General features: G+C 39.5%; 1 protein-coding gene across 4 annotated transcripts in view; it reads left to right on the forward strand.

The window, feature by feature from the left end:
* USH1C (USH1 protein network component harmonin) overlaps positions 1-11,188 on the forward strand; it is a 46,745-nt gene extending 35,557 nt beyond the window's left edge. For 2 of the 4 annotated variants that reach the window (XM_088175694.1, XM_088175693.1), the window contains exons 16-22: positions 5,311-5,352; positions 5,650-5,703; positions 5,855-5,954; positions 7,191-7,300; positions 8,014-8,069; positions 8,981-9,100; positions 9,847-11,188. In XM_088175694.1, the coding sequence (XP_088031820.1) occupies positions 5,311-5,352; positions 5,650-5,703; positions 5,855-5,954; positions 7,191-7,300; positions 8,014-8,069; positions 8,981-9,080 (462 nt within the window). In that variant the 3' untranslated portion in view covers positions 9,081-9,100; positions 9,847-11,188. The remainder of the gene's footprint in view (positions 1-5,310; positions 5,353-5,649; positions 5,704-5,854; positions 5,955-7,190; positions 7,301-8,013; positions 8,070-8,980; positions 9,101-9,846) is intronic. The other 2 variants (XM_088175696.1, XM_088175695.1) reach the window with 1 other exon arrangement.
* Positions 11,189-11,403: the final 215 nt, after the last annotated feature.

Raw genomic sequence — 11,403 nt, forward strand, 5'->3', positions numbered from 1 at the left:
ATATTCTGGTAGGACTTTGAAAGATCAGTCTATAAATTGGTTTGGCAGAGCTTATTCCTCTTACCTCCCTTGATGATTTACTGCAATAAATAAAAGGTATTTATTGATCCTCCCTGCAATGAAGTCACCAGTGGTATGTGAAATAAAACTTCCATGGTGCTGAACAGGGAGATTACTCCCCCTAGTTAAAAAAAAAAAAAGGAAAGTTTATGACAAAACAAGCAACACAAGCCCGTGTCCAGAAGTTACAAGGATGCTAGTTAGGGTTCATGCAGGAGGGGTTTGGCTGCTTGCTGTGTGTGATTTTGTGTTTAAGTTCATTTTTACACTCAGGACCAGTCCCACAGCACAGCACGGGCTGTCTGCTTCCTCATCTTCCTGCATTTCACACACCTTCTGGAATTCCTTTTGTGTCTTTATAGCTTTGATATCTTAATTTCACATCATGCACACCACCTTTTCTACCTTGTTTTTACCTGAATTTAACTGTCCCGAGGACAAAGCTCAAGAAACTGAGGTTGATGGATTTATTTGATTCAAGCAGATAATCCAGTTAGCCTCTATTCAAGCAATTGACTCGTAAAGAAGATGAAAAAGCAGGCACTTAAGAATAAAACAGGCATGCAAGAATGAGTAAAATTCTCCTGTCACCCTGGAAGTAGTTGGGCCAGAGAGTCTCTGTTGTGACTTAAGTAATCTTGTTAACTAAATCCAGGTCAGAATTACCAGGTCTTTTAAGAATTGATGAAAATGAAATTGTTTTCAGTTATCAACAGGGAAATGATGGGAGATGTTTAAACCTTGGCCTGGAGCACTGAGGGCAGCTCTGGGTCAAGATCAGTGTGAGCTGTACAGGAGAGAACTCGAATTCACTGCTGGCAAAGCCAATTCAATTCTGGCTCAGAGAACAGGAGAGGATTGTTATGGTTTAGCAGTGAGATTTCCATAGATGCAGAACCACCAGGAATATTCATCTCTGTTCTGCCATCCCTCACCAACATCCTGCTGTGTGAGTTACAGGGCTCTGCTGCACTTGCTGCTACAAAAGATTTGTCCTCCCTTATTCTTTTGTGGCTGGATGAAGAATTTCTGAAGGGAAAAAAAGAATATTTAAGCTTTCCTCTAATTTGCAAGATTTGAAGCCTGATTATTCTGCAGGACAGAAGTCAAGGCAGGTACCTTGATGGGGGAGGATTGGAAATTTCAGTTAATCTTGGTTATACCCATTCCAAAACAATCTGTGTATCGTTTTTATCATAGTTTGTTTTTTGTAAGAGAAGTTCTAAGGAGATTTGTGGAAAATCCTTCCAAACTTGCCCAGAAGTCCTCCAAGACAAAACCTCACAATTTGTATTGATTAAACACAAACCACATTTCATTAACTCTAGAATCTATTTTCCCAAGTCATGGTGACTATAGGACACTGAAGGAAACATTAGTGAAACATGCACAGTAATTTGTTTGAAAGCTAATTGAGTTTCAAGAGGTAAATGCTTGGTCTGTAGAAAATATTCCTTATTTTAGAAGACTCAAGGACATTACCTGATTGGCTGCAAGGTTTTGAGTGGAGGCCTGGGAAGTGTCAGTAGTGTTTTGTATGATAATAGGGGTTTAGCCCATTTCATTTTTGAAAATTTTTGTAGACTAATAAGATATTCTGCATTTTAAGTGATTCTAAACTACAGTGTGCCTCTAAGAATAGTAGGAGTGACAGAAAAACAGAATGAATATGGAATTTGAAGCCAAATGCAACAAAATAAAATCCATTAAATAATAGAATTCACCTCTCCAGTATAGGAAATCCTTGGTAGGAAAGCAAATCTTAAATGCATAAGGTTGCAAATACATACATTTATCATGACTTCTCAATATTTTGGGAACTATTGTTTACCATTTTGTCCATGTTTAGGGTTGGGGTTTTCTTCAATTTTTTTTTCTCATCTATCATGGGTGAGACACCCAAAGCACTTTTTTTTTTAGAGATTAATTGTAAAAGCAGTCATGGAAAATATTTTTAAGAAATCTTGTGGTATGGAAATGTGCATTATTTATGTAGTTTCTCTAGAATTCTTTCCACTTTGCCCTCAGTACTGTTTCACAGTGTGTGTGTTCTCTCATTTTGAAATGATACAGGGAACAAGCACTAACAAGTGCAAGTGTGATTCAGTCCCTAGGAGAGCAAAAAAAAGCAGTAAGATAATTTATGAGTAGGTGATACATATTTACAGCAAAAAGTTAATACCTGGTTTGGCAATTTTCTTTCTTTTGCAGCCACAAGAGATGTTTAAAAGGATGGTGGTTTACAATTCATCATTTAGATCTAACAAAAAACAAGTAAAAAAATCCATTTTCCGTGTTTTGTGTGGTCTTCTTGTTTGACTGATCATAGATTTAAAACTTTCCTTTCCAATTCTGTTGCTCAGTTTCTAAAACAGAAGATGCAAGTCAGCCCTAGTGCATGAGAACTGCTGGTCTGTGTAAGCTCCAAGTGTGTGCCTGTGGCTCCTGCTGGTCTGGGCAGAAGAAAAATGAGAAAAAAAATCCTTCAGGTTGCACCATCTATAATTAATTAAATGGTTAAGTGCAACCTTTAAGATAATTGATCAGTAACTGATCTGACACTGATATTCCTAAGATTTCCTGGTTTCTTTTCGTGTCCAGCTGCAATGCTTTCAGTGATAAAACACTTGATCAGGTTCACAAATAGAGTTACCATCATAATGTGGTTACTGGTAGGAAATAGAGGACCTGGGGTGGAAAGCCCTGCTCGTTCAGCCTTCCTGTGCTCTGTAGGATTTCCCCACTGCATTTTTAAATTTGTTGATTTCCTCTGTCATAATGATGAAGTTTTCATCTCTTTGTCTTTGCTTGGCTGGTGGTTCAATAGCTGGTTCCTTGAACAAGTGAATTTTATGCTGAATTTCTCCTCTGCTGTAAAATGTGCCAGTTTCTGTACCAACCCCCTTTGTTAGTGCAAGCTAAGTTAGATGCATTGATGTTATATGAAAAGCTGGCACGCAGTAGTGAACTCACAGTGTGAGCTTTTGACCAGTAAAACTTAGATTAAAAAGATTAATAATAATTTTTTCTTCTTTCAATCAGTTTCAATCTATATCTAGAAGGGAAAACTGACTGACAAAGATCCATCTTTGAGATTATTTATTTGCCTGTAAATGCCAGTATGCTCTGAATATACAACAATTATGTTCTCAAAAGAAGTGGGTTTTTGAAAAGTTTGTTTTTCCTGGTCATGAGTTTCTCTTTCAATTATTTGGTGTTGTTTTTGTTGTTGCTTGGGCTTGTCTGTTTGTTTGTTTGTGTTGTTGTTGTTATTTCAGGTCTCAATTGCTCTTGACTATTGAAGCAGTGTCATTAGTATCAGTGCTTGTGGTTTGGAGGTTGTGTTTTCTTTAAACAGTAGCTCAGCTTTCACCTCGAAATCCAGACAGAGAGCTGTTTCAGGGCAATAAAATATTTTACTGCTCCATTTTCAACTTATGCTGAGTCCTCTGAATGTTTTTATAAGTCAGGAAGGGATTTGAAAGGTCCTGGTTGGTGTCAGGGTGGGCTCAGGGCTGTGCTTTCCACTTGGTGCTCCTTGGTTCATTGTCCTGGCTTGGGTGTGGAGGGCACTCGGATCTCTGAGTTTCTGGAGTGCTCTCTGATCTCTGGGTTTGTGGTGTCCATCCTGGGGAAGTTTACTGCAGCTCAGTGCATGTCTCCATTCTCTCTTAGCAATATTTGTGCATTACTGGATGCAGATACATCTCTGGCACAGCAGTTGGGGTTGAATCTTAGGGAATGGTTTTTCACCCCCAGGGTGGTTGGGCACTGGAAGAGGCTCCCAGAGCTCCAGGAGTGTTTGCACAGAGCCCTCAGGTGCTTGGTGTGACTGTGCAGGGCCAGGAGCTGGGCTTGGTGATCCCTGTGGGCTCCTTCCAACTCGGGAGATTCTGTGTTTCTATGACTTTTGCTTGCAGATTGGTTTTTTTGGTGTTTTTTTTTTTTAATATTTTGTGTGTTTGTTTTTGTGGAGTTTTTTGGGTTTTTTCCTGTTTAAAGATTATTTTCCCAGGGAAACTTCCTTCAAGGGCAACATCTGTTTTTCATGAGGACAACCTGGGACAAACAGTTCATTGACTTCCTTTAGATTTCATAATGACTTGGTGGCTTGGCTGAGATTGCAGTTCTTTTCTCTAAATTACTTGCTCCAAACCCATAGACACCTACTTTAGCCATGATTCCAAAAGGCAGTAGTAAGTCAGTTATTCAAAGCATTAATTGTTTAGATAGCTTTCATTGTAAAAATTTCTTTTACAGTTTTAGTTAAATGGTTCATAATATTAATACACTTTGTAAATTAACAAATTATTGGTTGAAGTTTTTTTTTCCCGGGATGAAATTCTACCCTTGCTGATGTCTGTGATGAAATTCCCATTTAGCTGGTTAACAAATGTAATGAAGTGTAACAGACTTAATGTTATGGGTGAGATCAGAACCCAGAGGGTTCAGTCACATCCACATTAGGCAACTGAAAGAGGTGATAGAGTACAGCAGAGGAGGTATTGGTGTTTTCTGCTGCAACTTTGCCATTTAACAGCCAGCCCTTAAATATACCACAGGAATCTCGGGCTGTGTGTTTGGTTTACAAGAGGAAAAAGGCTTAGCTGAGTCTGACAGTGGAATAGTCTTTGTTGTCAAATGGATCCAGTGGAAAAGAAAAAAAAGCTTAAATCTTGCTGTGCCTAGCTGCAGTATCAACCTCTACATTTCAGACATTGCCTTACAAAACTTTGAAGTTTTAAGCCAAGTCCCCGAAACACCACATCAGGAAGGAGAGAAGGGGCTGAAAAAGAATCCTAAAACCCAGACAGGGTGGAGCAGTATTGCTGCCAGGTGAATTGCAGCCTGTCATTTCCACCTGTTACCATCCAACATGTTGGTAAGAAATCCCAGGATTTCCCAAGAAATCCAAGAAATGTTGCTCCCAAGAGTGTGGCAGAACAGACCTGCCTGTGGTGTTTGTGTTCTGTCAGGGGCAGAGAGGAGCTGTGGAGCTGACAGGTGATAAAACTCAGAAATGCTCCATGATCTGACCAACTCAAATTATTGATCTGTCATGAGGTTTTGAAATGTCTTCTGACTGTCAGGATGGACTCTTTGCTGTCTCTCTGGGCTTTTCTCCAGGTACTGTCTTCTTTCATAGCTTACAGAATTACATGTTCTCTCACTAATAAATAAGATGGAATTTGTGTGTTAAGTTTGTGAGTGAGTTGCTGGTTTTGCGATTAAATATCATTTTATTCTCAGGGCTTCCAGAAGTATGTGGAAGATTTTGATCCATATTCAATGGTAAGGAAATAATTTCAACATGCCTCACTGTTTAATATGAAATACTCTGGGGGGAAAAAAAAAAGCCAAATCCTTGATTTTGAGGGCTGGGAGTAGGTAGGATTCTTTCTTATTTGTCTTTTCTAGTCATGTTGAACAGGAATGTTCTTACAGGAAAAGGTGATGTGGTGTTCTGATCTTCCTCTTACACTATTTTAGAGGAGGGAAAGATCCCTTTTCCCTCAGAAACTACCTAGATCAGCCGAATTGTTTTGTGTTTCCAAAGTGGAAATGATTAATCGTTATATCTTTTCACAGTTTACCCCAGAGCAGATTCTGGGAAAAGATGTGCGGCTACTACGAATAAAAAAGGTAAAGACTGTGTTGGTTGTTTGATATTTAAAAAGTTCATGTAAGCATTTGATGTACAGCATCATTTACTGGGAAGAAGGAAAGACTAAACTCCTGTTAATAGCAAAAATTAACAGACTTTTCTGAACTAGAACTGTTGTTTTTTCCATAGGAAGGATCGCTGGACCTTGCAGTCGAGGGAGGAATTGATTCTCCAATTGGGAAGATTGTTGTGTCTGCCATCTACGAGGATGGGGCTGCAGACAAACACGGTGAGCAGCAGTGGGGAGTGTGGATGCTGCAGCCAAGAGTCTCCTTCTCCTGACTGAGAATGCTTGGCTGATTTCACAGCCTGGTACTGAAAGGCTCACTTAGATTGCCCAAGGACCCAAGTTCTGTCTCAAGTTTAAGGGCAGCCCCCGTGTGCTGCTTAAATTTAATAATTATGTAAAATTTATAGAAACCAACACCTGATTCTCTGGTGTATTCTTTAACCAAGGAATACATTCTGCATTATTTCACAATTCCCAAGCAATGACATTTGTAGTGGTTCCTCGTGCAAAGCAATACCTTCAATAGCAATTTGTCAAGTTAGGCAGCTGGCTGTACTCCCCAAACCCAACTAAAGGTCAGAGCCTCTGAAGCTTGGCTCTTGAAGGTGCAAGAACGTGCTCACCAGCACATCTGGGCTTTGCACCTGGTGGGAAGACTCTGCCATCCTTTTCCTGAGAGCTCTTGTGGTGACCAGGTCAGGGAGGGCAGCATTCCCTCGCAGAGCCTTTGCTGTCCTTGTCCCAGCCTGCACCTGAGCTCAGGTCACTCTTGCTATGAAAACATCTCAGTCATTTGGTCTCCTCTGAACTCTTTTTAGGTTCCCTCACAGCTAAGGCTCTCCTCTTACCACCCTCTTCAAATCCACTTCCAGTTAACTGGTTGTTAAGCAGAGTTTCATTCCAGATTGGCAAAATCAGTTCTAAGGAGCAAACACAGCACATACACTGCAAAGCAATGACAGTCATGCAGACCCTTGACAAATGGCATTTCATTCCTTCAGGAATTTAATTCATTTTGCCATTTTTATAGAATCATGGAATTTTTTGGATTGGAAGAGACCTTACAGATCATCTAATTCCAAGGCTCTGCCGTGGGCCAGGACACCTTACCCTAGACCAGGTTGCTCAAAAGCCCCATCCAGCCCAGCCTTGAACACTTTCAGGGCAGGGGCAGAGTAGTAACATCCTACATCAGTCCCAGTTTGTGAGCTGTAGAGCTGGATGACCCAAGCAGGCAAACTGTAGAAAATCACATGGAACTAGTTTCTTCCTGGTCATGATCAATGAGAGATTCGTTTGGCTTAAAAATTCCTTTTGTGTTTGCCTGCAGTAAACTTGCTACAATTTTTAGTGCATTCACTTTGCATTATAGTCAGCACTGCACAAATGTGGCACGGAAAAGACTCCTAGAATTTTGTTGTGCTTACATGTGTAACACATCTGTGTTTTCCCCAGGAGGAATAGTGAAAGGGGATGAAATACTGGCTGTGAATGGCAAGATATTAATTGACAGCAAGCTGGCAGAAGCACAGGCAACTCTAGGAAAAGCTTGGAACATGGGTGGGGTAAGTGACCTGGACCACTGCTTCATTCTACCCACAGAGCTCATGTGAGAGATGCTTTTTTTTTGTCATGGCATTGTCAGGTCAACACAAACGAGTTTACAAACATCAAAAGTAGTGGGTGTGTCAGGTGCTCCCAGAGAAAACCAAAATCTGCTGCTGTGCAGCATCTCTGAAAACCACGTGTGTAATTTACTGGGAAATTTCATGGCATTCAGCCACGTGTCAGGATTGGCATTTAAACACATTACATGCTGAGTGGTTACAGTACCTTTAGATGTAGAATCACTCTTTGATATTGAAAATTACTTGCAAGCTGATTGGAATTTTTTGGTAATAGCTTATCTTTGATTTCTTGATGTACAAGCAACATTGCCCTTGAGCTGCATTGAGTGTTCCCAGTGCAAGAACTGCACCCATTGCTCAGATGACTGATACAGGATGAGTCTTAATTTTTTTTTTTTTAAATCTTGTTGCAACAGTAGATTTTTCTTTAATTTCAAGATACAAATCAAACAGCTCAATCTTTAAATGATCTTCCTAAAGAAGCTTTTAATAGAGACCTTGCTGCTTCTCCCTGTGGTTTTCCAGGAATAGGTTAATTCCCTGATTATCTCTCATTCCATGGTGGTCCACTGGCCACCTCTGAAAACAGTATTTAGGATGTTAGCCTGACAGATGTGTGACAGATGTTAGCCTGTGCTTTTCTTTTTCAGGATTGGATTGACTTAGTCATTGCAGCATCACCTCCTAAAGAATATGATGATGAAATGTAAGTGCATCAGCTTTTTTCCTCTGGGGATTAAAAGCTGAGTAACAATAGCCAGTTTGCTTTTTTTGTCACACATTTTTCAAGTGTTTTGTTCTTCTTCTTGACTGTATAACCTCCTGCTTCACATGGTTGCTAATTGGATAGGAGTTATAAGTAGCTATAAGTAGCTGTCATGCATTACAGCAGTGGTTCCCAGAACTGCAAAATTGTGATTCTCAGAACTGGTTGTACGTGACTACACACTCATACTTCTGGTTTAAAGTTTGAGGATTTGGGGGTTTGGTTGTTTTTTTTTAAGAAGTTACACTTAACTTCAGTCTGAATCATTTACTATATTCCCATAGATCATAATTGAGGGAAATAAATCCCCATAAGCATTCTGTATCACAACCAGACGTTTAATTCTGTTGTTTGGTTTGGTGGTGGCTTTTTTTTTTTTAATTAGATTGCAGCTACTGTTCTTGTCTAAGCAAACTTATGCAAAATTTTCAAAAGAGTTTAAGTGATTTGAGTGTCTTGGAAATGTTCATAAAATCCTTGTTTTAAGGATAATCAGTATAGGTGTGAAAGAGAAGAATCTACAGCTACCAGTGTGATAGAGGTATCGAATCTGTACAACTTGCTTTACTTTGGACAGTTTCAAGAGCCAGACCCATGTTTTCTAGTTTGAAGGAAAAGATTTGAAGATATCCTTTCTACCAAGTAAAATGGCAGAGCAAGGTTTTGTAGCCACTGTTAACCTGGGCTCTTGTTCTAGGCAGAATACTGAAGTATTAATTGCTGTAAATCAGTTTTACTGGCTAACACCAACTGTAGATTGACATGAAATTTTGTTTAATACCTGTTCATAACCTAATGGGCAAGGAAATAACTGTCACTGTTATTTTTGTTTTCATATCTTGTGTATTTAGCCCTACCATTCCCTCCTCAGCAGTCAGTCCCAGCACACACAGAAAGGTTTTTGAAGGCAGTGCACCTGTGTACAGACAAGGCTATCTCCTGCAGCTGTAACCACTGCAGTGTCCCTCCTGGTGAATAGCACACCTGCCTGGACATGCCTGCCCATTGTGGCCACGTTATTTTTCCAGCATGTTCCTGCCTGTGCATTGCTTGCCATCCTTGCTTTTGTTCCTGGCATGCTGGAGCTGGAGTGTTCTTTGGGCTTTTGCCATGCCTGTGCTATTAAAATATGAATATTTCGTTTCTACTTCATAAAGTCCCTCGGATTTCCTCTGCAGGATTGGTTTATCACCTGCCAGACTGTTAAATAAATAGGCCCTGTCTAAACAAATAGGATTAACCTGAGGTTTTTCCCTTATCTGTGGACCACTGCTGTGGCTTTGTGAGTTCATAAGTAGAACAGCAGCTACAAATGATTTTCTTGTGAAGGCTTGTCCAAAGAACAAGTTTCCATTTGGATTATTCACAGTGTGCCTGCAAACGAGTATTCATGAGTGTTGGGTTGTCACTGAAGTTTGGCTCTGTTAATTTGTCATGTATCTATACTGTGGGTTTGTTCTGGAATTATCCTTGTCTCAGAAATTCAGTTTACTCTGTAGGGTTTCTCTGTGGCTGTAATCACTGTAAGTACAGTCATAGACCTCTAGAACTACCAAGGTTAAGATTTCTTGTTGCATGTGGGTCTTCTCAATTATTACTTATAATAAAAATCAAAACTACTTAAGATCCAGTTTAAAAACTGTGCTTACTGGAAAGATTAAAAGTTTCATGAGAGCTAACAGCATGTTTCTCACTATCTTTTTCTTTTTTCCCACAGGACATTTTTTTAAGGACGACTACAACTATTGAAATGGAATCTCTCCTCAGCAGAAACCCACTGCTCAGTAAATGAATAGGGAATCATTAACCACATGAAATGCATCTTTATTGACTCACCTGTAAATTGAACTAGAGACATCAGATTCTTCAGACAATTTGAATAATTTATTATCATTCTATAGATATACAGCAAATCTTTTTTTGCATGATTGAAAAGAACTGCTAACCAGCACAGTTCAGTCTGTGAGTGCTTGATCTCTTTTTGCTACCTTGAGGGGCCAAATTCTGCAAATCATCTCAGTTTTCCTGGAATAGACTCTAAAATGACAAATGAAGATAGAACACAGATGTCTGTTCCCACCTACAACACTTTTGAATACACATTCACAGGCCAGTCTGGGTGTGAAAAGAATTATATTTTTACTTCCTAGATAGTGATTTTCCTGGGAAAATGGGAAAGTACACAGGTAACTTCTGTTCTCCTGTTCTTGTAGCTCTCTTAATGTCCATTTTTGTGTCCCAGTTGTGAGGGTTTTTTTGAGCACAAAAGCCTTGCTGGTGAAATAATTGGGAATACCAGGACTGCGAGCATTATGAGGAATAATTTTGATTGTGTTGCTCATACAGTATAAAGAATCTTCTGTACCAGCAGAGTAAATAACTAGCAAGGAGCTCAGATAAAATCATTATGCATAGTCACATTCATGCTTCTGAGTATTTGTATTGGTGGCAAAAATTCCTCCCCCATATAGTCATGGGTGGAAAATTTGGGTGTGATTCAGAGTCTGCTGTTTTGTACTTTGTTCTTAGTGAGCCTATAAATGTGACTGAACTATGCAGGAAGCCACCAAGTGTAACGTTCTGCTCTTGGTGACTCTGTGCCTTGGGTTTGAGTAAATTCCTCAAGACCATAAAATCAATACCAGCTTGTCTTTAATTATTATTACAGTTGAAAACTTAGTAATTATATTATAGAGATGCCTCCTTAGAAATGTCATTGTCTCCTTCTTTTCCTCTACCTGCCAGTTTGTGTTCTGTTTTTTGTGTTGTGTTTAGATTTTTCTCACCTGCTCTACTGAGAGGCAGTTCATTGGCATATCAAATTCCCACTGAAATTTTGCCTTTTCAGGGTTGGAAAACCCTCCTCTTCTCCAATACAGAAAAATAACAATTACATTCTTGAGAACTCATATATGCAGATGCTTACATAAGTTAACTTTCCTTATTTGCAGTATTCTTCCAGTATGCCAATTAATGTGTGTGGCAGGGTATGTATGTTAGAATATTTTAAATGTTGAACTCTTACAACTAATCCAGAAATAAAATTGCATTTGCCAAAATGGAAGAAGTCTAGTTCCCATTTGTCTCTGGGTTTGTATCATAGTTAATCTGCTGAAACACACAGATTTCTGAGTTTTTTTCAATAACAGAACCACTTGGAAGAGATTGCCACCCTTGTGGAGCTCAAAATTCACTCTGCACAGAAGGAAATTTTCCCTTGGCTGAGCTGCAGTAATCTTTTACAGAGTTTTTGGGGACAAATCTGGTCATTGAC

Source organism: Sturnus vulgaris, chromosome 18 (genome assembly GCF_052056855.1).
Source record: "Sturnus vulgaris isolate bStuVul1 chromosome 18, bStuVul1.hap1, whole genome shotgun sequence".
Lineage (NCBI taxonomy): Eukaryota > Metazoa > Chordata > Aves > Passeriformes > Sturnidae > Sturnus > Sturnus vulgaris.